This window comes from Channa argus, chromosome 21 (assembly GCF_033026475.1).
Source record: "Channa argus isolate prfri chromosome 21, Channa argus male v1.0, whole genome shotgun sequence".
Classification (NCBI taxonomy): domain Eukaryota; kingdom Metazoa; phylum Chordata; class Actinopteri; order Anabantiformes; family Channidae; genus Channa; species Channa argus.
Window position 1 is genome coordinate 4,171,544 of NC_090217.1, and position 26,476 is coordinate 4,198,019.

The following is a 26,476-nucleotide window of genomic DNA, read 5'->3' on the forward strand; positions in this document are numbered from 1 at the left end:
TCAGTCTCATAAAGCTCAGATTTGTGACGTGGGCGTGTATGTGTGTATGTGTGCATAAGTGTGATGTTGTCACCATTTGGACCTGTGAACTATGTGTGTGCATGTTACATGCTATTGTGTGTGTGTGTGTGTGTGTGTGTGTGTGTGTGTGTGTGTGTGTGTGTGTGTGTGTGTTTGCTGCATGTGCTTTCTCTAGTCCTCACGCAGTTCCAGATCGTCTTCGTCTTCGAGTAAATCGGATCAGCCTCCTGGAGTACGACAGACTGCAGTATGACAAAGAGCGGCTACGAGACATCTGTAAGGCTCTCTGTGCGAAAAGCTTTTTTTACCCATTCTAATCCTTTTATATTCCTTTACATCTGTTTTGAACCATGAGTCTGATGAATACTGAGCGCGTTTGGCGTAGACCCATTTTAGCATCTTTCAGCTCATGTTTTGGCTGGTAGGCCCACCATTTACTGTAACTGTTCTGGTTTTACTGCCTGTTCTTAATGCACAGAAGGAGCATTTATCAGCTAAACATCCTGATATTTTCCCCAAACCAGCTAAAGACCAAAAACTGTGCTGAAAGAAAGTACATGTTGGACTTACTTTCATTAGTGACAGAAGACGGTGACTCGGCCTTCTTCCAGTTGACTCTGTCTGTTTTGTTTCGGTTTGCTATGTGTACAGAATATAAGTTGGAGCAGACACTATGGTGGCCTTTCTCCAAGCCCAAACTCAATTAAAAAACGTGTTTAAACTTCTACAGGCCCTTGTGTTTCAATTGTTTACTTTGATTTTAGCCAGACTTGTTTAAAATGAGGCAACATTGCACCATGTAGTGATTTCACATGCAGCCACTTCGCTCCTTTCCCCACTTGCAGCCTTTCGTCCTGCATACAGTAGGTGCTCTTGTTAAAGCCTAATAGAAATCTGGTTAGATATGTGCATGGCAAAGAAGCTGGTGTTCTCTTGGAGAAATCAACCCGGGCCAATCATTTTTTTCTAATACCCAACCTCTATTACTCTACAGTTTACAGCTCCCCCAGTGTGACCAAAAATGCCTTAATGCAAGTTTTACCCACCTTCCTGATGCATTGTCAGTCACAGTACAATCATCTCACATCTTTAGAAAGCAATCAGCTGCCAGACCCTCAAATCCGAACCAAACACGTTCTAGCAGCTTTCCGTGTACATACATGCAGGCTGATACTTTAGGATCTTAAACGCGCTTCAACTCTTAATAATCTCAGAGCTGCTGCCGTTTTGTTTTCTCTACTGCACTTTCAGCAAGTGCGACTTGTTATTGTACCGTAAAGGTGTTTATGTTTTTTTAACTTTATCAATTTTGATCTGATTTTATTTTTTCTCAATGCATTTTATCGTGTATTGTTTGTAGTTTCACTCTAATGATTTACTTTCCCTTTGTAAAGCACTTTGATATTAATATGTGTTTGGAATGTGTAAATATATAAAAGCTCCATTGTCTGTTGAGTAAAGTTTGAGTTTGTGTTTTCCAGCCATCCCTGTGGGTATTGTGGTGGTCCGAGGGGACTGTGACCTGGAGACATGCAGACTTTATATCGACAGATTACAAGAGGCAAGTCTTCATCTTTAACCTTGTCGTTCTCATCTTTGTAATTGCCACTTTAATTTTCCTCTTCCCTTTTCTTTTTCTTCCTCCTCTTCATCATTATTTCATGATGCACGCTTCATCATCTCTCCACTCTCAGTTATTTATAGAGCAATAAGCGACCAGCACCACTGGGAATGCAGAGCTGTTCTTTAGCTGTGTGTCTCATGTGGGAAACCTTCACTGGCTGAGTTATCATCTGTGGAAGCTTTTCATGTAAATGCTTTGGCTGTTTGTTAACCTTAAAACCTGTCTGCTGTGCTTGCTAGGACTTACACCAGGCACCATCTACTGGCCACAGAGTGCACTATCAGGTATATGACTTCTTGGGGTGTCTCTGCAAGGGAAAGCAAATATTTTTGGATTTACAGGCTTTTTGCTAAATATCATAATCAGATGTTTTACTGTTTTACTTTACAAGGACTTTCTCCCAGAATAGTTATGTTGTGATGTTTTTAGCAGTGTTATTATAAAGCGTGAAAACACTGTGAACTATGGAACAGACTACACATTTAACATTTATTAATTCACCTACAACAAGAACCCAGTAAACAGACTGACACCCATGTTGAGGAAAATCTCTTCCCACCACACCACTAATTGAAAAATCTTAACAGCAATTTTACAAATATTTTAAGCAGCCTGAGTCTGAATGCTACTTTTAATGACACTATGCACTGTCTCATTGTCCAGATTGCTTCTGTCTCTGTTACTGATTGTTCAGCTGCTGAAAAATAATAATAGAAATACAAACCTCTCTGGTCTAAACTTCTTCTTCCTCTTTCTTCTTCTATTTCCCCACCTTAAGTGTTTTTCATATGCTGCTGTTCACTAAAGTAATGATTGTAATGATAACATGTTTGTCTTTTTGTCTGCAGGATGAGAGCAGAGGCATCCCAAGAACTAGTTCAACCAGTAGACTCTCTCCCAACTGGAGCTTCTTGGATTGTGAGTGACTGAAATGTCGAGACTCTGACAAAAATCTTCACCAATTAGATGATTTTTCATAGAAATAAGTGGTTGTAATAAATGTTGGTAATCCCAGTTAAATGTCCCAGTATATTTTGGTTCAGTCATATGTGACAAATCTTGAATCAGAGTATCTGCTGAAATCTGCTTTAAAGCAGTGAACTCTTTAATTTTCTACTCTGATTCCAATTCACAGCAATTTGTATAGAGCAGTTGATTGAGAAAGTATTTGAGAGGTCTGTAGATCTTTTGTTGAAGGGTTTGAGCCTGTTGTGGCTCAGCTGATAGAGTGGGCATCTATAAACCACAAGGCAGGAGATCTAGTTTCCCTTGACACTTGTGTAGCTGTGTATTGAGAAGAATTCCGAGATACAGGGATTATGATTGTATACTGTAAACTGTGATACTGCATGGAGGATACATTTAGATATTTATTTTAAATATGTTGTTTTAGAAGAACTGTCATAGTATGAAAACACATCAGCATATGCATATAATCGGAATAAAACTTACTTACTTAAAAAGTACTTTTTTACTTTTGAAGTAATCAGCAGTGGAAAATAAAACAGCTATGACACAGCTATCAAAAAATGAACCATTTGAACATTTTGCATGTGCAGCAAATTTATTTAAAAAAATCAATGGTGTTTCATTACTGACTCACTAAACAACATATCATGAGTCTCAAGTGTGTTGCTATGTTTTTTACACCCCAACACATGGGTGACTCCCTGGATGAGTCATTGGTGTGTTTTTAAGGAAATAATCATGTGTTCTGGAACTTCTTTTCACTGTGCCCTAGTGTGCTGCTTCTTAAGACTTTTTATGCAACTTCACAATGACAGCGATTAAACAGGGCTGACAGTAACAGTTTGGTAGATCCATGCATTTGACACAGTTTTAAATACTTGTTGACTTCATATGTCAACCTTTACACAATGCACAATAAAAGTCAATTCGGTCAAATACAACTGGATAGAATGAATAATATTACATTTTCCATAGGATTCAAGCTTAAATTGCCATAATCAAAGTTTAATCTCTTTGATTGAAATGTTTCTGCTCCACAGCCACATCAGCCGATCGCTTCTATCGAATAGACAAGGCTCAGGTAAACGGTTTTCTTTTAGCAGCCAAATGTTTGCGGATTTTCGCTGCGTCTGCCTGTGTGCTGACGTTTCTCTCTGTCCTCTGCGTCTGTTTGCAGGAGCACCTCCACTTTGTCACAGAAATCTGTCAGGATGAGGTGTTCATCCTGGACCACGAGGGACCTGCGGTGAGCCAGGGATCATCTGCAGGGATGCCTGATCTGGTGGTGGAACCCTCTGCTGGGTACGTCAGCAGATATGTGAGACATACACCCTTTTTAAAAAATCTTTAGGTAACAGGTAAGTTTGAATGCAGTACATCAATAATCACAATTACTGTAAGTCATAGTAATTCAGTAGTGCAACTTACAATATATGTGCTGCTGCATCATGAGGGTAGTGCTGAGACAATTTACTATTTGAGAGGAAATTAATCAAAAAAAATGTATGTATGTATTCAATCATGAGGCAGAAATTGCAAACTTAGATGGTCCCAGCTTCTCAAAATGAATACGTGCTGCTTTTTCTCTGTTTTATTGTAAATGTTGCTGGGTCATAAAAAGACATTTAAAGACATCACTTCAGGTTGTAGCGATGGACATGTTCTGAACTAAAATATTAACTCTGTAATATTGAAGCTACAATCTGCAAATGATTTTCTCAGTAAATTGTTTTTTCTATAAAATGTCAAATATTAATTTCTTTGTCTGACCTGTGGTCAAAACCCCAAACTATTTAAATCATGATCATATATTAAAGTATCATCCAAATGTGAAGGTGGAACCAGCAAATATTTCCCAGTTTATCTTAATAAATGACAAATACAATTATTTAAGTGGTTGTGGATTAATTTTCAGTGGATCATCTATTGATTATTTAACTAATTATTACAGCTCTGACTCTGATAACTGTAGGCTACTACAGATGCGAAGCTGGTGATAAAAATTCTTCTCAATTTTCTTTTTTTTAATAGAGTAGAATAATTGTCAATAATAGTAAATATATGAATTGTAAATCAATTGTTTCTCGCAGAGCTGTGAGTGTCTTTTATATTAAAAATCCCTATTTAATTTCTTTTTCCAGTGCTCCATTGACCCCGGAGGAACAAGGTATGTCCAACACACACACACACACACACTCACACTGTCACATTTACGAAGTGCAGTCAATGTTAGTGGACCCAGAAAGAGAGACAGAACCAGGTTGTTAGGAAGGTTAGAATGGTTTATTTTGGGGGGTAGGTAGCACGGGTAGAGACGGGGGGATAGGGGGGGTGCTGACGGAGAGCGATGTCCGGGGAAGGAGAGCCTGATCAAAGGAGCTTGAAACGGATGGGCGGATGATTGCATGGAGGTGTAGCCGCCGCCGCAGTCCAGGTGCACTGGGGGGAAACAAACACACAAAACAGACAGGGAGAGAGAGAGAGAGAGAGATAGAAGGAGGGGAGAGAAGGAGGGGAGAGCGGGTGCTGTGACACACACACACTGTCCAATAGGTCAGGTAAGTATAAACCCTACCTGACATAACCATCTAAACTTACTTTGTCTAAATGTTCTCACGTGAGTGGTAGAAATCAGGTCCTCGCTCTAGTGTTTACACAAATACACACACAAGTATAAAATCACTTTAGAAACTAAAAGGGAGAGAAATGCTGTTTCATTAGTATCTGTATTATTATTAACAAGTTTCACTTTTGGCCGTTATTATTAAAATGTTGCTCAACCATATTGTTGTTTGTTGACAGTATGAAAACACATATCAGCTTGATGTGTTTTCCCCTTTGTTCAAAAAAGTCCTACTTCCCCTTCCTTGTCGGGATTATAGTGCCTCCTAAAAACAGGTTCAAAAAGAGTCACGCACTGTACTGTATCCTCGTGGCTCTTTGTCATGTCAGTAAGAGCTCTTTGTAAGTCCTGGTACTCTCCACTTGGTCAAACCTGTTTTGTCCTCATCTTAACATGCTCTAACATGTCCTGTCTTTGTCCACTTTCAGTTTTCTAACCCACAAACACAATTCTACTACCCTCTTTAGCAGCAGGAATGTCTCTAGTTCTGTGGTTACATTTGTCTTTGACCTCAATTCAGTTCCCTTTTTTCAAATAAGGGCCTAAAAATTACTCTTAAAATGCAAAAGGGACAGTCTGAATTTTCTATACGTTCACATTTTATCCATTTGGCAACAAATCATTTTTCAAATCATCAATCATCGTTTGCTTCTAAATTAATCTGCAATAATAGAGACAGGTGTTTTCACAACTTGAGGTCGTACTTGTCATTATGTATTTTTAGACATGTCACTGAGGTCATGTCTTTGGCTCCAGAGACAAGGAAAATACACGGCTACAAGTAAATAACTTGACCTTACCTGCCTGGACAAAGTACAGACAAACAGCTGATCGTGCAGGAAAGTGAAACAGAAAGTTAGAGAGGACTGAGAGTCTTTGCAGAGCCTGCCAGGGGAATCTGGAGAATTAAAAACCTTGTTGGTGTCATTTGCTTCGTTCTTTGACGTTAAAATAGTTCTGCATTATTTGAGACACACACAAACAGACATACAGTTAACACCCAAAGTAGATATTTAGGTGGTGAATAGTGTGAACAACCTCATTTTATCAACACAAGAACTGCTGTATTCAAAAAGACGAAGATGTGTTCACAGCCAAGCAGGCGTGTTTGTGGAGAAATCTGCCGGGCGAGCGATGACCTTGTGATCTGACGTTTTGCGTCTGTCTGTGTGCTTACAGCTTTGTTGACATCTGCCAGCTCTGGTGACCTTTCCATGGTAAGATAGAAACACAGGCTGACGGGAACGGTGGGACCCACTTTTACCGTTTAAATCATTTGCATGGCTAAAACTGTCCTGATCCAGTTCTTTCTTATTTTCTTTTCCTGCAAACCTACAGCTGTCGGAGTGCGTGCGTCGAGGCGTCAGTTTGTTGGCTAGAGACTCCGGCGGGTGTTCAGCGTTACATATAGCCGCCCAGAACGGACACACGGAGGTGGTCAGCTACATCCTGCATCAGGGTGAGCACGTGCATGACATGTACGAAGGTGGGATTGTCTTAAAAGCGCTGCACTGTATGTCGCCTTTAGCATCAAAAGGTGAGATGTGTTTCTGCAGATTATACAGGTCACAATTAGTCTCCAACTCCATATTTAACCCTCTGCACAACAAACACGAAACAGTTGATGAAATTCTTGGCAGAGGGAGACAGCTAGTCTGGCTCTTGCAGGAAACCCACTGTGGTCCACTCAGGCCTCCCAGTGCCAGCTAAAAGCTGCTCCTCTACCATCTGCTACACCTCGCTGCGCTCTGCGCAGCCCTAGGCAAAACTTACTTATCAAGCAGAATGTTTCAGCATAATTGGGCTACGGTAGCATAGCTGAAATGCTGCAGGATACTGTGTCATCTGGCTGTGTTATTGTCCTTTTCCTTCACTGTTCCACCACCAAAAAAACCTCTGTGTCCCAAAAAGCATAGACACCTGAAGTATATTAACTTCTGCTCCACTAGTTTCAGGAATGTCACATTCAGCATTTATTTTGTCAGCTACTGGTGGTGGAGTCATTAGCACTGCTGTCTCACAGCCAGAAGGTCTCCGGTTCAAATCCTGGCCGACTGCAGCATTTCTGTGTGGAGTTTGCCTGTTGCCATGAAAGTGAAAACATACTTTGTTTCTTTCTCCACAGGCTTCAAAGTCCTCCTGGATCTGACGGACAGAGAGAAGTATGTTGTCTAACAAAATCAGCCAGCTTCTCTAGGGAAAAGTCGGTATTTACTGTGACCTCCCTTTAAAGTTTACATGTCTTGACTTCTTCGGAGGACATGCTCTTGAAGTTTTGGTACTTCTCTAAATTGCAAATTTTTCCCACTTTCTCATCAGCGTTCTTGTAAAAAAAAGGCTCCAGACACGGCAGTAAGAGATCATTACCGGGGTGATGCTGCCGCGTTTTCCAATTTAAGTTCAACCAGAGTCCAAATTAAAAGTCTAAATAAGTCACCTTCCACTGCTGATCCTTTTTTTATTTCAGACAGTTTTTGCTGTGTCAGCTGTTTGTCTCTTATCTCCTTTCTCCTTTGCAGTGACAACAAGAAAAAATCCCAAAAATGTCTTTCTATTACTATGCATTCAAACTCCTGTGGACCAGGCTTTTAAATTAGGGCTAAGGTGGAGGAACAAGCTAAATGACTCTGCTGCTGCAGAATCGATTTGGCTTTTTGTCTCCCACCCATATTTTTGGGCCAAGATAGTTCATGGCAGGCTAAGTGCAAAGGGAGGTCTCACTACGTAAATCCTTTTTACAAGTTCTGTTAGTGTGAAGTATTGCATACAAACAACACACCTCTTTATGTGGTTTCTTGTTTTACATCAGTGATCGTAGTTTTAACCGACATGCAGGACGTTTTCAAAGCGTATCTGATCAATACTGTGTGTGTGTGTGTGTGTAGAGGGGAGACTGCCTTGCACAAAGCAGCCTCAAAGAAGCAGCATGCAGTGTGTAGATTACTAGTGGAAGCTGGGGCGTCACGTGAGAAGACAAACTTCCAGGTACAGGCACAACACACACTCACTCACACACACACACACTCTCTCTACAGTCCCGCACAAACACACTTACTGTAAACAATCCTTTTCCCATAATCTGAGTCACTTCACAGCAATACGTTATGTAAATGATTCACAGAGAAATCAGTCTGCAGCTTTCCAGGGTGTGTCTCTCTGTCTCTGTCCCTGTTGCTATTAAACATGCCCATATTCTGCATATTTGCCCTTTTATCATTTGGAATACTGGGAATGTCCGGACCTGATAAGTGTCTTATGACATGTCAGTAGAAGCTTCTAAAGAACTTGATCGTTCTGCTTTGTTTGTTTGTCTGTTAACAGGCACAGCAGTGATTTCCAGCTATGTCAATAAAAATAATGTGTGGTTATTTGGGTTTTTTTTTATTAGGGTGCTCATGTCTCTTTGTGGTTGTTCTGAATATCTTTATATATATATATGTATATGTGTGTATATATATATATGTAGTCTTAGAAATATTTTTAAAAAATTAACTTTAAATATTGTTAATTACAGGACTTTTTGTTAGTTTTGACCAGTATGCTGGATGTATTCATTTGCTTTCTTTGTTTAACAACTGCAAAAACTCAGTGCTCACAGATTAGATTTAAGAGCAATTTGCTCAACATTGGCACATTAATGAAATCAAAAGATTTCCCAGAAAGAGCTGTAAGCCCTTAACACTTTCAGTGAACAAGTAGAAATAGATAACGTGTGTGTTTTTGCAAAGACAACTCTTGGGTACTTATTAAGAGATGGTTTGCTTAATTGGGAGAAAGTAAACTGACACTCCAGGTAACTCGCATAGATTAGATGATTAATTACAGTAGATTTTTGTTTATATGCTGCATAGATTTGCATTTGAATGAGATGAAAGTGATTTCCATTGACCTTCCATTGCTACTTTTGGTAATAAACGACAGATTTAGCTTCGGCGCTGTTGATTAGACGAAACACTATTATGTTTGATATTTGACAGACAAATCCAACGTTTGAGACCACAACCAAAAACATAAAGACAGTGATGTGTGTGTGCCCACCAGGGGAAGACAGCAGCAGACCAAGCAGAGGGCGACTCGGAGCTCGCCGCCTACCTGAGCGCCAAGCAAACCGCATCCTCTCCCACCCACGAAGACTTGGAGACAGCTGTCTGAGGCTCACGCGCACACACTCACTAACACTAACTCTGTCTCTCTGGACTCTGCACACACTTGTAGTGGAGAAGAATCTGCAGGAGAATGAACAGAATCTGGTTTGGACTCCAGTGTCTCTGCAGACAGAGGAGTGATGAACTGCTTCAACGCACAGCAGCACTGCAGTGGAGATTTTAATGGTCATCTATTTATTAGTATTTATTTATTCACATTCTATTTATTGGTTGTGCTGATGGACTGATTGAGTGATCGATTGTAGGACTATAAGAGTTCAGAATACAAGTGCACTTTGAGCAGCCGTCACAGGTCGTGTGTTCAGGAGAGCTGAACTCGTGAAAACATGTTTCTCATGTTATGAGGGTTTAATTCTTGTCATGGATAATGTTGTTGATGTCCAGTAAGACCTTCACAGTGGTTAAGTGTCGGAAAAGATTTCTGTGGAAAATAGTCAAAATAGCATTTCAGAACGGATAGTTAACATGTGCCAAAGTCATCACGTTTACGTGGTGTCACGTCTGTTCCAAAAATCGAATTATGCAACGATAAGGTTTTTATCACCGTTTCATTTACTGTCCCTGAGTCACTGGCGACTCGTAGTTATAAAATTACAAAAGCACAATCAAATCAAGTACAGGGAGCAGTCAAATATTCACAGTATCATTACACCTCAGAAACCTTCCCAGAGGACAAGGAACTTTTTCAGGAACCATTTCCTGCAGTGTGTATACACACACGCACACACTAACAGTGCAGTCAGGACTGTAGAGATTAGACTGTTTAAAGTGCCCTAATGTTTGGTCACACGTCCTCAAACTTGCCTTCAGCACGTTGATGTTCACTTCCTGGGTGGTGATGTGCCAAACAGAACAAAATGACATAAACTAATCAAACCTTTATTCAAATCCCTGCAGTAGATAAGACGAAACATATTTTTGTTGCAGTTTGCTTTTAATCCTGTAAAATTTTAGATACAGATTTGAGATATTCACTACACAAAACCTTGGCATTTTTAAAATGGAAATATCATGATGATAGTAACATTGAATGATACATTATTCCCCAACCATGTGTCTGTAACAGAAAACAGAGTGGAGATGAAAGAAAGTTATTATTATGATGATTATGATTATACTTTTCTTTTTTATTGGAAAAGCTCCCAAGTTCTTAAATGTGAATTTTCACTGGTTTCCTTTGTCATCTGTCCATAAAAAGAAAATTGGGGTTTTTGAACTGTTCATTCTGTGGTTTAGGAAAACATGAGGAGCACTTTCAACTGTTTTCTGACCTTTTATACGTCAAGCAGTCAGCACATAACTGATAATGATAATTATCTTGAGTGTAGCTCTTCAGAATTTCCTTAGAAGATTCTAAATGATGCCTCCAAGTTGGTTTTCAGGTCCGAGATGAGTTACTGAGCTTTTCATATCACTCAACCAGATGGAGAACGGTTGGTTGATTTTTGGACAACAGACCAGACTGTGTTTAAAAAAAAAAAAAGATAATTTCAGACATAATCACTGAACTGTTTATCTTCAAACTAAAGCTTCTGCAGCTGCACTTTTTCACAGTGGGATTGTGTGTATCTGGTACTCCTGGCGTGACAAGGCTTTTCACCTACAGCGTGTGTGTGTGTGTGTGTGAGATATTATGTCCCATTCCATATCAAATCTCAAAAGTACAACTGCAACAGAAAGAGACCAGTTACTATTATGTTCTTTCTGTGTGTGGTGTTATAACAGTGCGTGTGCATGTGAGAGTGTATTCGTGTGTCACATTTACACATGCCTGAGTGTGTGTATGCAGCATTTATCAAAGACGAAAAGTAAAATCTGAGCCATATTTAATGCAATATGAATAGATGACGTCTTTTTGCATTTTTTTCTCTGTATCGTTTACATTACATTAATGTTTTTACCTTTGTCACCGAGGAGTATTGAATGTGCTCTTTTACCTCTGTGCTGGTTGGGTTTGTTATTTTTATGTTTCGTGTTTTTTCATCTGTGTGCATGTAGGTCAATTTTAAACAACCCTGTGATGTCGTAAACCAAATTGATATTTACAGTAGGAGATTCTTTCAAAGACTTCATTGTAGCAATGCTAACGGTTGGAAATGACATTTTAGATGCTACAAAGCTCACAGTATTACTAAACAATACAAAAATGGTTTTTGACTTTTTATGTCTGTCAGTGTGCGTTTTGTTTTCCTGAACGATGAAAACCTGTGAGATTCGTTTGAAGACATCACCCTGACACATCACGGTCGCTGTAAGGAAATGAAAAAGTTTCCTCTGTATTTCAGTGTCTATGATGTGGTTAAAAGCTTCAGTGGTTCAGTTAAGAACGACTCTTCAATCTCAACTCTTTCAGTATTTAGAAGCGTGCGTGTGAGACAAGACAACACTTCCTCATTAGAGATGGGAATTGTTTCAAAGATTCCAGCTCGATCTAACGTTTTCGTTTAACACTTTTCATTTACTCAGTGTGAGTCATTGTAAAACCTTCTACCAAAATCTCTTGGTTTAGATGGAAAGTATTGATTATGGACTGTACAGGATGTAGAGTACGGCCTGGATTTAAGATATTACTTAGCAACTTGATTCGATCATTAGAGTCTGTGACCTGAACGTTGAGCATTCACGATGCCCCTGCAAGTGTTTTTTTTTTTTTTGGTTTGTTTGGTTTTTTACAGCTGTACAGAAAAGGTGTGAACAACAGATGCAGAACAGTGCCGACAAGTCTTTGCCCAGGTGTTAGTGCTCTATAAACAAGCACTAGTTACAGCTACAGTACAGGCACCATTTTTGGTTGGAGGTCCTGTATGTAGTGTAATAAAAACATCTGCGTTTAGCCCCTTATTTAGTATATAAGTTGTATATAAACGGCTTTAATAGTCAGTGTAGTTGTAAGCACATATCATATTTTAAATGTTTATTAATGGAAACTTATTCTATAGTAACTATATTGTTACTACACTGTAGTTAATTTATTCTGGAGAATGAAGTTATAATTGTGAAAATCACCACAATTAATATCTGCTTACAACTACATTAAAGTGTGTTTGAAATGTTTCAATACAGCTTATAAATACTTAATAGGGTGAATTGATGCAGTGTCGAGAGTAGTTTTTTCAAATTTGTTTGTTTACCCACAGAGCTAATCACTGGCTACAGCTTATTTAAGAGTATTGACATTTAAAAAAAAAAAAAAAAAAAGTTAATGTTCTTCCCACTGTGGTTCGAGGAAAAACTGGCAATTTTTCAAAAGTTTTAATCTTCATTAATCTACATGTTTAAGGCTCTCAGATGTGACTTTCCTGCTGAAGTATACGATGGCCACAGCTGTCCACATCCAACAACGAGTGTCTGGAGGTGGTGAAATAGATTTGAAAAAATGTGTGTAAATGAAATCTTTTAACCTGTGAGTTGTGATGCTTTTTTTTTTTTCCCTGAAGTGATGGTAGTGATGAGATCAGCCGGGTTGTGAACCACACACACACACACACACACACACACACACACACACACACATGCTTTGATTCAGTAGAAACCTGTATTAAAACTGTGTCTCTCATCCGTGTTGGTTATGCATGGTATTTTCTTACCTCCTTGGGATTATTTTATGGTTATGACATTTTAAAAAATGGCATTATTGTTGTTTAAACTATTAAATTATAGTTTTAAATGATTTATACCCGAGGTCTTTCATATGTTGGATGTGGGTTGGGAGTTTTTCTGCTAATATCACATCAAATCCCTTGTTTTATTTCCTTGTTTGCTAAAAGAAGATGCTGTGGTCATCATTTCATCAACATCATTTCCTGTTTGAATTAAGGAGAAAATTCTTCTTTCTTACGGTTACAAAGTTGTTTACCCAAAACATTCATGAGAGGGAAGCAGCCCAACATTTACTTTATGTACAAGTTTTGGGGTATTTCTACTTATTTTCTGCTGCTTCACACTTTCACTCCACAATCAGTGAAATACACAATATTTTATTTAAAAATAGTAACAAAATGAGCATATCCAGGCTTTAAAAGTGGTCACAGAGGCCACAGACCATATTTAACAGTGAAAACAATCAGTATTACACAGGTTAGTTTTTGTTAGTTGAGGAAATTAATTCAGTAGTTTTTGAGATAATTTTGTTTGGACTGATCATGACGCTGCTATGGTGACTGAAAAATTCAAAACACTTAAAAAAGGAAACAAACTAGGATTAAAAGCATTAAAAAAAGACGAGAAAATCTACATTTCAGAAACTTTTTTGGGGGGGTTAACATTACAGCAGAGAGTTGCAAAAAACCATTTCTAAACTTTGGGGAAATGTCGTAATACAGAGTGGAACCTGACTTGTGGAAATTTAATGAGTGTGATAAGCCTCTGTGACTTCATATCTGACTTAAAAAAATATTTTCCAATAACTGTTCTGTTCAGACTGAAGCAGGAGACGGTTGGAGTTAAGTCCATTTATAGGAAAACTCCACTCACTTTTTCTGCCACAGGCTCAATCAAACTTTACATATTACAATTGAAAATCTATTTTTGGAAAATGTCGTTTTTGTTTTTTTTTTGTCCCACTACTGAATTTTAATACTATGAAAACATCCCAAATGTCTGGTTACGTTTTCTTTATCCGTTTGCGCCTCAATTCTGTTTTTTTAAGAATTTTGACTTCTCTGTTCTAATTTTGACTTACAGTATTTCATAAAAGGGAATCTACCATTAGAAACAGACTTTTGGGCTCCATATTTCACTACTGAGTCATTGAGCCCAATTAAACAAGAGCGAGCTTGCAGCTGCTGAGACGCTGGCACCTGTGGATCAGATCCTGCAGGTTTTTCCTCATAAACCCCATTAGCAAAAGGTTGCGAACTGTCACCCAGATTACTGTGTAGAATTTTACAAGTCACTGTAAGTATGACCTCGTATCTGGGAATTTCCTGAAGGTTTAAATCGCTGTTTTACAAATGTACAACAAACTGTGGGTCACATCTTACTCACAATATAAAAGTTTTCTGGTACATTTTGGTTAATAAACAAAACTGTGTTTCATTTTGTAACTGTCTATGCCAGAAAGTGTTTTTAGGTAATTTCTTACTTTTTATAACCATTCATAATTTATTTTTTTCCCATTGGGAAACCGTTGTTGGACATCTGCACATAGCTGATGACACTTTAATAGGGGGTTTTCGGTGTCTGACCCACGACGAACCGGGGACCCTCCAACCCACTTTTCTTTTTTTAAACTATAACTTTCCATGTGCAATTATCACTTTTTTTATGTTTGTTTATTATATTTCAATACATTTTATGGACAAAACCAAATCAGTATATCACACTCAAATATTGAATCTGTTTCCTTGTTTGACAGAGTTAAGTTGCACAATGGAGTCAACCTTTCAGTCATGTTGAAAAAATGTGCTTTACTGCCAGTTTTACTAACGGGACCTGTCAGAAATGGATTTCTTTGGAACACCTTATGACTTCTGTCAGGTGTTTAGACATATTTACCGCCTCAGTGTCTTTCAAAATAAGGCCCCAGGTGAACTTCTACCCAGTTTCTAAATGTCAAATGATGCGTACAAGTTTCATGTCAGAAAGACTGAACACTTTCTCGTTTCTATATTTTCTGATTTCAAGTTAGGGTTTTGATCAAAGTTCTGATTTTTATTTTACATTTTTATATGATCTGAGATCATTGTATCACATCTTTCTGGATTATTCCGTCTTCACACAGCATTATCTTTGTCACTTTGAAGCTAGTCCCCGTGAATAGTTACTTTAAAATGTCTATAGGTAGAAAATAAAAACAAGTGTAGGGATTTTAGAAGCTTCATGACAAAGTATGGCAGCGTTTTTGTAAAGTCATCATATTAGAAAAACAAAGTCTCAAACTGTTTCTGTTTCGGAAGAAGGACTCAGTTTCGTTGGTGCGTCATCACGTTATGCACGTCAGACGTTCAGTCCTTAAAAGAGGGGACTTGGAGTCAGGAGTCAACTGGGGGACATTGTTAAACTATAAGACGTTTTGGTCAACGTAAAACAAATAGGGGTCATTTTACTTTAATTTACCGTGTTTGTGACCATTTGGACCGTAAGTACGATTGTTTTTCTGTTTTCAAATATTTCACATACAGGAAGTACTGATTTAAATGTGTTTTGTAGAAACTTAGACGCGCTTTAAACGACAAAAGTTGAATTTAAGTAACCAGCGGACGTTTCCAGGCTCCACAGTTGCCTGATTTCCAGCGGATTGGGGATTTTTCAGCTGTTTTTTTTCGTTTAGTTAAAGTTTTGTAAAAACTTTTTAGTGTCCGATTCACTTGAATCACTGATGTCAATAGAAGTTAATTATACAACGATGTTTAAAAGTCTTTGCAGGTCGTTCAAAACCATTCAGCATTGTTCGCGGTGTCCCTCTAGAATCCCGAAAGACTTTTCTAACCATCCGGGCAACTGTCAAATCTCCAACCCGCTGAATGTTGACAGAACAGTTTAAGTCGTTTGATGAGTTAACGCCAGCGTTTGCGTCAACACAAAGATGGCGGCGGTCGGCCGTTACCCGTATGGGAGGGAAACGCACGATTTTGAACATAAACTATCTTCATTGTACAGACAACCACACATTTCTTCATCCGGATCGTTATAAGAGTCTCTGTAGATCTTGGAAACATAGTCAGAACAAGAAAGGCTGCTTTTCTGCGCTTTACGGACTTCACCGACAGCGGAAACGGCCTAAACAATCGTAATACAAACTTTTATACATTGACACGGCAGCAAAAACAAAAAAACTTTAAATACAGTCGTTTAAAACGCGCAGTATTTTATGCGTTTAGTAAATCGACAGGCTGATGTTTAGTTGGATCCTGGGACGTGTCCGCACACGTCTGACTCAGGTGGTGGTGTAACGCCCCTTCTCCCCACAGCTGACGCCAATAAACCTCAGCCGCTTTAAACCAGAGTAGAGAGCAACAAATACCCATTATTACACAGATACGGAGCTTTACACTGTATATTACAGTACAAACCTCTGATTACAACAGTTTAGTCCTTGTATCAAGCAGATATTCAAATTTATGTTCTAGTATCCTAAATGTGAGGATTAGCTTCCAATCTCTGTCTCTAGTACTGTCAGTGTTTTTGTAGTTTTGAATTGCAGGTCACACGTCATCTTGTGCTTGTGAATAAGTTTGCTGGAGTGTTAAATATGACTATAAATATACGTCAAATCAAATACAAGACTAAAGAATTTATGCTGACGTCTTAAAGTGCTTTTTACAGAATCTTTAAGATGTACATAATCCCATAAATCACCACCTATACTGAACTAAAGAATATTCAATGGTTATTGAGTCTAAAAATCACAGAAAATAAAATCATTTACAAGCCTAAACATATTATTCACGTTGCAGAACAGAGTGCAAATGAGTCATACAACCAGAAGTAGAAAATAAATCCTTTTCTATTCTTGACAGTAAACCAAGATGGCAAATGGAGTGATGGAAATCCACGACCCCTTCTGCAACCATAGCAACCTCAAAAGCAGCACAGACTGTGATCGTAACTCTACCTCAGGCACATCGGACATGGAGAACATGGTGGAGTTTAGAATCCTTATGGCCTACGCAACGAGGAGACGGCCAAATAAAGACAGCGGCACGCCGGTTTCACTTAGTGGTAAAACGGATCAAATGGATGCAAACGGTACGGCTCCATCTCAGACTGATAAAAAGGTGACAGCCAAGAAGAAGAAGAACAAGGCATGGAAACGTGTGCTCCGCTTTTTAAAATGCATCCAACCTCAGACAGAGAAGGAAGAGCCAGACCAAACAAATGAGAAGCAGTACGAGGTGGAGGACAGATGTGCTGGTTCTAGAGGTGGTGAGTATTTGGATACAGTAGATTCAGATGTCCTGACCAGCTGCAACGACACATTTTTACCTATGAAATGTAATGTCACAGGGCTGTGCACGTGGCTTAGAGTTAATCTAAATTTAGACAAAAGAAACTAACAACTCCACAGTCGTGCAGCTAAATAAAAACATTTAAAAATCACTTATCGTAGTGCCACAAGAACAAACATAGAAATAAAATATCGCAGATCTAGCAGTGCACTCATACATCAGTGAGTATAAATTATAAAAACGATACATGTGCATATTCTGTTATAGTAAATGTGTAATATATGTAAAAAATATCACTGTGTGCAGCAGTTATAATTAGCTACCATCTACTCAAATGTTGAAATCATTGTTTTGGAGCAAAAACATGGAAAGATTGGTGGTTTCAGTTCCTTTAAATGTAAAAGTGGAATCTCTCTGCATTCTAAGTGTTTATCAACAAGCCAGTGAATACATGACCCTTTTCTTTCACTTTCATATTTTTGTTTCTATTCTGTTCTGAGTTTGGAAACCATTAGATTGATCATTTGGTCAGACATTACAGGAATTGTTCACAACTGGGAAATCCAATAGTAATAAGAATAACACCTTTGATGTTTTAGTAATATTACAGTTGAAACACCTGCCTTTTACAGGCTGTGCCGCTGATGTAATTGATTAGGATAGTTCTTCAGTAAATATAACAGTATAAAACCCTTGAACCAAGATAAAATGGTGGGAAACGACTTCACCGTAAAAACAAAACCCGAAAGTTGAACTTCTTGTGAATCACTTGTGTGACACACTTATTATTTCTCGATGCGTCATAAATAAAAATCAGCAAACTGAGTTGAGTGACGACGTGCAGCCACAGGTTCCTCCTGCTTCTTGACTTTGTTATCAGCAGGAAATTTACATATGCGCTGAGTCATATCTCATGACTCTGTGATGTAACAGGTTTTTTTGGATCTTGTATTTGGGGAAACCCATCAGAGAAATAGTCAGACTTGTTGTTGTCTGCTTGTAATTTTGTAACTCGTGCAGGTGTTCACACCCTATACACTTTCTGTTCGGTTACTTTAGATGAAAAAGAAGAGCAGGATGAGCTGGCAGATGTAGCAAACAGACTGACGAGGATCGCAGATGACATCCCGTTCCCTCCGGAAATAGAGTGTGACGCTCCAGTAGGTGAGTCCTGGTGTCCTGCCTACACAGCACTACGAGCAGATGTATTCTGACTCCATTCTCACTAAGATGAACAAAACGAGGATCATGTTGGGGCAGTCGAAAGTTTTTTTTTTTTTTATTATTATTATTATTATTATTATTAAGCTGTGGGACCATCTGCCTTCAGAACTCCAGCTCAGTGTGCCTGTCCTGTCTGTGTATTGTCAAACCCAAAGCTTATGCTCCCAACGATACCAAACTCTAGCAAATCCAGAATTTGGTGGAGATTATGTTTAGGTTCAGTCTTTGGACATCTGCTTGACAGGCATTGTGCATTATTTCACTTGTTGCACTAGCTTTCTGTCCAAATTACCCTTTACACACAAACTTTTCAAGGGTTCAGGAAGCCCAGTATCTGTGTGCCTGAGGCTTCACACTCCTTACTTCACATTTCCTTACTTTTCACCATATAAGAAAGATTCCAGAACCTTTCAATAGAAACCGTTCTTTTGTAAATCTCTTGTTTTAATCGGATGAGGAATGCTGCCCATCCCGGATATTCAATCATTAGCGTGATCCAACTTTTATTAATTATAAGGCTCCGTGTGGCCACCATTTGTTCACTTAAGTACAAACCCGCAATAAAATCATTTTTCACATTTGGAGCTTTAATCTGTTGCTGGAAACCAAAAGGCAAAACCCCCATAAAGCGGCGTGTGCTTTGTAGCAGGAAGCAGTCAAGGCTGCATACTGGACATGACTGGTACAAACGTTTTAGACAAATTACAAGAAATATCTGCAACAAGGCAAAAGCATTCCTCCATGTTGTGTCTATGATTAAATCTTCATATGTGTTGATTAAAAACTATTTTACTCTAGCGGTTTACATTCTATTGTTGGGCTTTGTTGTGTTTTGGATGCCGATTGATGTGTCCTGTTTTTTCCTAGGTGATGAGAATGTGGAGATGCTGATTGGTCTAATCCTGAGGGAGAGCGGAGACAGACTGAACGAGCAGGTTAGCGACGATCATGTCAAACCCTGTACAAGTATAATGTCCTCCAACCTTTTTAGGTCATTTTGGTGTTTTTTTTCCAACAACCTTGGAAGCTGGCTGTGTTTTAAGTTTATACAGTGTCTTATTGCTCTTTGCTGGATTAAAGCTTCCATGCATCAGCAGCGTTTACTGTAAAACACACCCATATTTCACCATATCTGGTACGTCTAGAGTTCACAGAAAGACGTCTTTTTACAGCTGATAAACTTTTTGTACAGCTGATAAAGACAAACCTTTTGAGACAAACCTTTATCCTTTCCTGTGTGAGCTGCACTATTTCTGTCAAATCCTGCTGTGTCATTGCTCCTGTCGATGTCACCAAAATATGCATTCAAAGACACATTCACAGTATTTATTTGAGTTTCAACAAACTGAAAAAGTTTCTCGACCCTACCAGGAGCTGAAAAATGTCAGGTTGGCCAGAGAGCTTTTCTGGAACTACGGTTTCTTTAAGGAGGTAATGACGGCTGTTCTCACGAGGATGGGCATCAGGTCGCGGGACCCTGAATCTCCAGGACCACACGCATCACCCCAAACCCAGATGGCTGTGACCTGTGAGGTAAGAGCACCTTACAGTGTTACGCACTCTTTAGCCTCTTAGACCCTGATAATGGAGGGTGCTTGTTTTCTTTTCATATGATGGTAAGAAATCCAAATGTTTTGAGTATGTAAAAAAAAATAAAAATAAAAAATTTGATTTCAACAAGATGCCACAAGTCAATGTTTGTCTTCCCTGACAGGCCACATGTCGTCTGTCGACTTTGGACACAATGCCCACGAGTCAAGTGCTCGGTTTTGGAGCAAAATATGTTAACGAGTATTTCTCAGACTGGGCACAGCAGCATGGCGGATACGTACGTAAAACACTGAAAATACCATTGTGTAAAACCCAGAAACCTTCCAAAGTTCCTTTTTAACAATTTTCTCTTTCACATTTGCAGAAGGCGGCGTTTAAGGAGGACGAGGATGAGGACGAGGACGAGGACGTGCAGTGAACACAAGCAAAAAGCTTCACGCCCTTCAGCTCCTCCTGCAGATAAACCTACAGACTGCATGTTCAGGGACTGACCTCATGAAAGGAAAAGTGAAGAACATTGGTGACCCTTGATGATCGAATCATAACTTCCCACCGAGGATAACCACGCAATATTTAACCGCTCAAAGCCATTAAAAAACCGGTGAAGAAGCCTCAATGAGCCTCAGGACACTGTATTTCTTCCTTGCACATAACTTGACATGAGCATTCACACATATGATTCATTAAAAAAACATTTGGGTTTTTTTTTTGGGGGGGGGGGGGGGGGGTTGTGCATAAATAAGGGTATTTTTTTTTGGCAAAAATTATCATTCCAAAATAATTTTTAAAAGCCTTGAACATATGCTGAAACAAAAAACATTTTTAAATGTGTTTTTTTTTTTTTTTTTAAACTGTTTTTCAGGGACTTTTTTAAAATCGGTGTGTAGGTTTTCTAATTAAGTATTGTCTAGCACTTGCACTTTTTAAATATTTTACATGAAAAAAATGTTTGTGGGGTTGTAGCTTGTGTCTATTTGTTAGTGGTGTGTGAACCTGCATGTTAAAAAAAAATGTTGTGTATGGTGCGATTTACTTTTTCTACACATAAATTTATTAAGACTAAACACATTGTATTGTCTTAATTCATACATCCCCCTCATACTGACTCTGAATTTGATTTACTCATATGTAGTTTTGTCATTGCAACTGAAAGAATGATGAAATTATAATAGGAATTTGAAATCTGCTCAACTTTCCACCTGAATTACAATCCACACAAACCAGTCATAACATCATGGCCACCTCTGCCGTGAATTCTTTTTACTAGGGTATAATTTTTTTTTTTTCCGTTTTATCACCCGACAGTTTCAGCCTAAAAACTGAGAAATTATAACCTTATAAAAGTAAATTTTACGGGAGAGGCTCTGTACTGGACTGTATCAAATTGCACCGGCGGTCATAATGTCTTGATCGGTGTATTAATATTAAATGTATCTCTGGAAATGTTACTGTGCATTAAAAACAGAGCCTGTGTGTGGGGATGCTGGACTAAAGTACGTATGTTGAAATGTTATTCTTGAACTGATATGAAAATGTATAATAAAAGTGTATCAATGCTTCTCTCTGATCTCATTACACCCGACTTTGACATTTAAGCGTATATCGCGCCCTCGTGTGGTAAAACGGGGGAATTACACCAACAGCCGTGATCCCAATTTCAAAAGTTAGTCATTGATAGTTTGTAGGCTTTAAATGTCATTTATACTTTACTGACGGCTCCATTTACCGTGATAAATATGAACAGGGTCATAAAAAACAGCATTTGGTTTATTTATTTTGGAATTAATCAACCAGAGGAAGAGGAAGTTACATCAGGGAGTTCAGATGTCTTTGGACTTGTAATGCAGGTGGTTCATTCCTAAATACAAAGTAAATGCGATGAACTCCACGGAAATGATGGAGAGTCCGTCCATGAGCTGACACTGTTTCACATCCCTGAGAGAAAGTTGAAATGGCCATTTTGGTGACTTGTGTTTTTGGAATGTCGCTTCCCTTCAGCGGAGCGTGTCCTGCCGCTGTTTCATGTCTCCCACTGAAATGAGATCCAACCCGTTCCCCCTGCGCACCCGGACCGCCTCAACCTGCTCGCCGACAACGCACACGGACGGCGGAGGGACGTCAGACGTCCGTCGGTGTCATTATTGAAAACAATTAGGCTGCGTTCCAACTGTGTGTAAACACCATCTTGCCCGGTTTTAACGCGGCACAGTCCCTTTTAAACACGGTGCGTGATGTTTCACGGCGTGGCGGGGGGTCGGAAATACGTCCCCAGACGTTCCTCGTTCACGGACCACTCTCCGTTAACAGTGCAGGCCATTCACCGTCTCAGCAGATCCGGGGGGACACCGAGCGACGCTCCGGAGGGGACGTGGCCGCCGCCAGGGGCAAAGATGCGAAACTCCAAAGGCGGAAAGGTGGCGAGAGTAGTCCGGCGGAACGCGTCCTCCCAGCCGGCCAGCCTGGAGAGCCTGGAGGCGGCGTGGAGCGAGAAGCTGCAGACGGAGGTCAGAGCACCGCAGAGTTCACCGACGGTCGAGAAGAAGAACAGGGAGCCGGAAGCTAGGAACGGGCTGGAGGGCCAAGGAGGAGGAGGACCACCGCGCAGCAGGAAGAAGGGGTTCCGGCCCCCCGACGTCAGAACCATCTTCTCCCCCGGGGAGCGGGACCCCAGGGTCAAGCAGGAGTCCGGGGAGGGACACACCTTCGAGCCCGGGGGCGAGAACACCTGGTGTGATTTGTGCTGCAGCTACATCTTCCAGGATGGGCTCACCTGTGCAGGTGAGTGGGGGGTGGGATTATAAACACTGTACATTTACATTGGAAGAATTTGAGCTTTCTTCACGATTCCGCTCATCAGCTGTTCCCACCTATAACCACTTCCCACTGATCATGTTACAACACATCTTTGGATATTCTGGCAGGTGAGGTTCACCTGAGCATGATCATGGCTACAAATGGGAATAATAATGATTCATTTTATTTATTTGGTTAATCTAATTAGGATTTGACCCCGCAATTAGCCACAATGTGGATTTGACACCTTAACTGTGTTACTGCTGAACTGTTTTTTAAGCAGAATTGTGCTGACTCCAGTATTTCAAATGGAAAGAGATTCTGCTTTTGTTTTTACATAAAGTTGTAAATCCGGTTGATTTGAGTTTGCAGTCTGAATGTGTGTGATAAAACAATCAATGTGTTGTTGTGCAGTTACGGAAAAAGAGGTTAAGATCAAGTCTAAAGCAGTCTGAACTTTGTTGACACAATTACAAAAGCTGGTGGCACAAACATATATATTTTTACGAACTGGAACTGAATTCAGAATGGCCACATTTGAAGGTTTGGGGATTTAAAGTGTCCACAAGAACCACAGTTGGACTGTCTGACTTCGTGGAAACGGTTAAATAGCTCGAATGAACAGTTTCCAAAGTGGGTGCTGTAAGTATTGGTGGTGGCTCTCACTCACACACAGTTCAGAAACACACGTTTGCTCTTGATGACACAACTAGGCTGGGCTCATTAGCTGGAATGCAGTCAGTATGCAGACGGACTGGTTCAGGCCAAGGAGAAGACAGGCTCCTTGTGTAAACTCTGGACCTCCCTCTGTGTCCACTTCTGTCTGGCAAACAACAGAAACGGGAAACGCAGGCAAATGTTCCTCTTGTTCTGCGTTGAACCAACATTACTGCCCCGCTGCATTTTGTTGGTGTTGAAATGGAATCGACCTCTTGAAAACTCAACAGCTATTTTAGACTGTAAATTCAGCCGCATTTTTAACATTTAATAATGTCTTACAATTTATCTCCCACTTTCCCATTTTAGTTACTGGCTCTTCCTGTAGTGTGGCTTTAAAGGGCAACTTCACTGCTGGTTAACTTGCTTCTTTTGGTTCTAATTTGCGTAGTACATGTAAGTTCCCCCTGACTTCCCTACATTAAAATATCTCTCTACTCCTTGCTGAAAAATGCCCCCAGTAACGAGCCTGGTAGATGGTTAAATCATGTTCATATTCAGGAATCAATCTTTTTTTATTTATTATTATTATTATTTTTTAAGATTGACATTTTTTGTGGCTTTGACAGCACAGTGTGAACAGTTCATCACCTATTAATGAATCTGTTATTTTACCGTAACCATCAACTTGCTAAAACATTATATTAAACAGTTTAGCTGAGAAAAACTCAGTATGACACATAAGAGTGAGGCATAAGGAAAATACAATTTATTCACTTTTAAAGCACATACACATCCCAGGTTTATGATTTCCATTAACTTTCACTACTGTGATTGCTAATTGTCCTATCGTAAACTAGTTACATGGGGCGATTTGGTCTTTAGCTGTTACAAAGAAAGAAACTACAGTTTAAAATGCAGAGTACAGAAATTTTGAGTTTACTTACTAATAAACATTGGCCTCAACTATATTCAACACCAAAACAACAACTGATGGTTATATATATATAATAAAAATGCTACAAGGCCAACACAGACACACAGCAACTGTAATGGAGTTTGTCCATTTACCTTCAACGTCGTTATGTTTGCAGACGCTAGATCTGCACAATGAGCTCGGTGTTTCCCGTCAGAGCGGATGGAGATTGTGGGCATGTTTTTGTGTTCATTAAATGTGTGTATGTATTTCCGCAGTACATTGCCACTCAGGAAGACTATTAAAGGCCCGTACAGCAACATGAGTGACCCTCATCTTAAAACAACAAATATTCAACATAAAATTGACTTAGGAGGCATTTAGCATTCTTTGCATTCATACTCCTATATATAAAACTCATAAGGGGGAAAAAAGAAAGCAAATACATAAATGTCCAGACCCTGTAGCTCCACAGAGAACTGTTGATGGTCAGTCACTGGATCACTTATTAACTTGCAGAATAACTCAGTTATAAGCTGGTTGAGTGGCTGCAGCAGCAGTTTTGTTCACGTATTCCTTTTAAAAATTAATTTCCTATGCAGTGCAGTGTTTTCTCATGCGGGATTCTAGTTAGCTGCAAACAGACCCGGTTTCCACCATAAACACCTCGTGTTTGTGTTTTCACCGACTTAAGAAATCCAGTCTGACTTTCGCTGGAACTAACTTTTAATGATTATTCAGTTCAATGTATTTAAGCGAAGGTGGGTTATTTTGCACAGTTACACTCACTATTATATGGGTTGATTTAGTTTTTAATATGCACAAGACCTTAAACAAACATATATTATTACTCTCAGTACTTAAGATATGTAGCATTGAATATGTTTTGGAGGAACAGCTGGAGTTTACTAATGGGAGGTGAACACTTTCTATTTTCCCTATAATATGTACACAGTTGCATTGTTGTTTCGCACTCTTACTGTGGGTCTGACATCATTTGTCTCTTTCTCTTCGAGGTGAAGTAACAGAAACCTGCCACCGAGAGCAGCAGTTCTTTGTCTGAAAGGGTTTAATGTTGCACCAGATAGACTTTCTTTGTGAGTTCATTAGTCTTGGATCAGTCATTTAAGTAGTACCAGACGACTGCAGCTTGATTTCAATCTGTTGTGTTATTTTGGATGTAACGGGGCAGAAACAGACAGATGCACTTTAACTCCAAGTAACTGGTGTTACCTTCAGGCCAAACTTCATATGTGCATCTCAAAATATCACAATATTCCATATGTTTTATCTACGTGTTCTCCTACAGTTGGTACACCCAGCTTAAATCCACTTAAATCCCATAGTCATGTGGTAAATACTCCTCCCTTAACACAAATTAAAGCTTCTAAAAGGATCCGTACTGTAGGTAGGACTCGAAGGCAGAGAGTCAGTGTTGAGGCTTCACGTTTTTGACTTGGGCTCATTTTGAACCATCGTGGGAAATACCAAAGCTGACTATTGTAAACTCTGCAGCCCTAAACACTCACACGTGGGTGAGCGCTGGCTTTTTATGAAAGCCAGTGGGACTCTTATGCCTGATGATTGAGGAAAGGTCTGAGCTGTGAAAACACTTGGTTCTCATGTCCTCAGAGAGCAGATTAACAGTTAAAGTCTGGTGGTAGGTTTACATTACACGGAAAAACATGCTGCTCTGCAAAAATTCTGTGCCGTTGTTATTAAGGACAACAGAGCAGTGGACTCACGTGCACACTGCAAACTACCCCATCTATGTGCTCCCTCTGGGTCCATAGACTTTACAGTGTAATGATGATAGAACATGCTTTTGTAGGCTCTGGGTAAGTTTAACAGCTATAAACAACAGCCTGGTTTACCAATTCACAACAGAATCAATTTTGTCCTTTACAGAAATTACAGCAAGTCAGAAAAGAGGGCACGTGTCAGAGGAGATGCTCCGTATGACTGTTGAACTGATTGAGGCAGAATAATATTAACTAATATTAAACAGCTTTTAATTGTGCAAGATTTAGACTTGATTTAATT

General features: G+C 39.5%; 3 protein-coding genes across 15 annotated transcripts in view; all 3 read left to right on the top strand.

Moving 5' to 3' along the window:
* The window catches only part of dgki (diacylglycerol kinase, iota), a 67,530-nt gene extending 54,453 nt beyond the window's left edge, over nucleotides 1-13,077 (top strand). For 9 of the 13 annotated variants that reach the window (XM_067490903.1, XM_067490904.1, XM_067490905.1 and 6 more), the window contains 12 exons: nucleotides 197-297; nucleotides 1,503-1,582; nucleotides 1,885-1,929; nucleotides 2,494-2,563; nucleotides 3,655-3,695; nucleotides 3,792-3,916; nucleotides 4,756-4,781; nucleotides 6,417-6,454; nucleotides 6,576-6,696; nucleotides 7,363-7,399; nucleotides 8,123-8,222; nucleotides 9,215-13,077. In XM_067490903.1, coding sequence (XP_067347004.1) covers nucleotides 197-297; nucleotides 1,503-1,582; nucleotides 1,885-1,929; nucleotides 2,494-2,563; nucleotides 3,655-3,695; nucleotides 3,792-3,916; nucleotides 4,756-4,781; nucleotides 6,417-6,454; nucleotides 6,576-6,696; nucleotides 7,363-7,399; nucleotides 8,123-8,222; nucleotides 9,215-9,523 — 1,093 coding nt within the window. In that variant the 3' untranslated portion in view covers nucleotides 9,524-13,077. The remainder of the gene's footprint in view (nucleotides 1-196; nucleotides 298-1,502; nucleotides 1,583-1,884; nucleotides 1,930-2,493; nucleotides 2,564-3,654; nucleotides 3,696-3,791; nucleotides 3,917-4,755; nucleotides 4,782-6,416; nucleotides 6,455-6,575; nucleotides 6,697-7,362; nucleotides 7,400-8,122; nucleotides 8,223-9,214) is intronic. The other 4 variants (XM_067490911.1, XM_067490912.1, XM_067490916.1 and 1 more) reach the window with 2 other exon arrangements.
* A 2,245-nt stretch (nucleotides 13,078-15,322) lies between these two features.
* On the top strand, nucleotides 15,323-21,625 carry LOC137106890 (apoptosis facilitator Bcl-2-like protein 14). The gene is made up of 7 exons (XM_067490918.1): nucleotides 15,323-15,482; nucleotides 16,864-17,269; nucleotides 18,352-18,456; nucleotides 19,384-19,451; nucleotides 19,888-20,049; nucleotides 20,231-20,344; nucleotides 20,432-21,625. The coding sequence occupies exons 2-7, from the start codon at nucleotides 16,873-16,875 to the stop codon at nucleotides 20,483-20,485; spliced, it is 900 nt and encodes a 299-aa protein (XP_067347019.1). The 5' UTR covers nucleotides 15,323-15,482; nucleotides 16,864-16,872; the 3' UTR covers nucleotides 20,486-21,625.
* Nucleotides 21,626-21,979: 354 nt separating this feature from the next.
* The window catches only part of rassf3 (Ras association domain family member 3), a 56,498-nt gene continuing 52,001 nt past the window's right edge, over nucleotides 21,980-26,476 (top strand). The window contains exon 1 of the mRNA XM_067490917.1: nucleotides 21,980-22,845. Coding sequence (XP_067347018.1) covers nucleotides 22,299-22,845 — 547 coding nt within the window. The 5' untranslated portion in view covers nucleotides 21,980-22,298. The remainder of the gene's footprint in view (nucleotides 22,846-26,476) is intronic.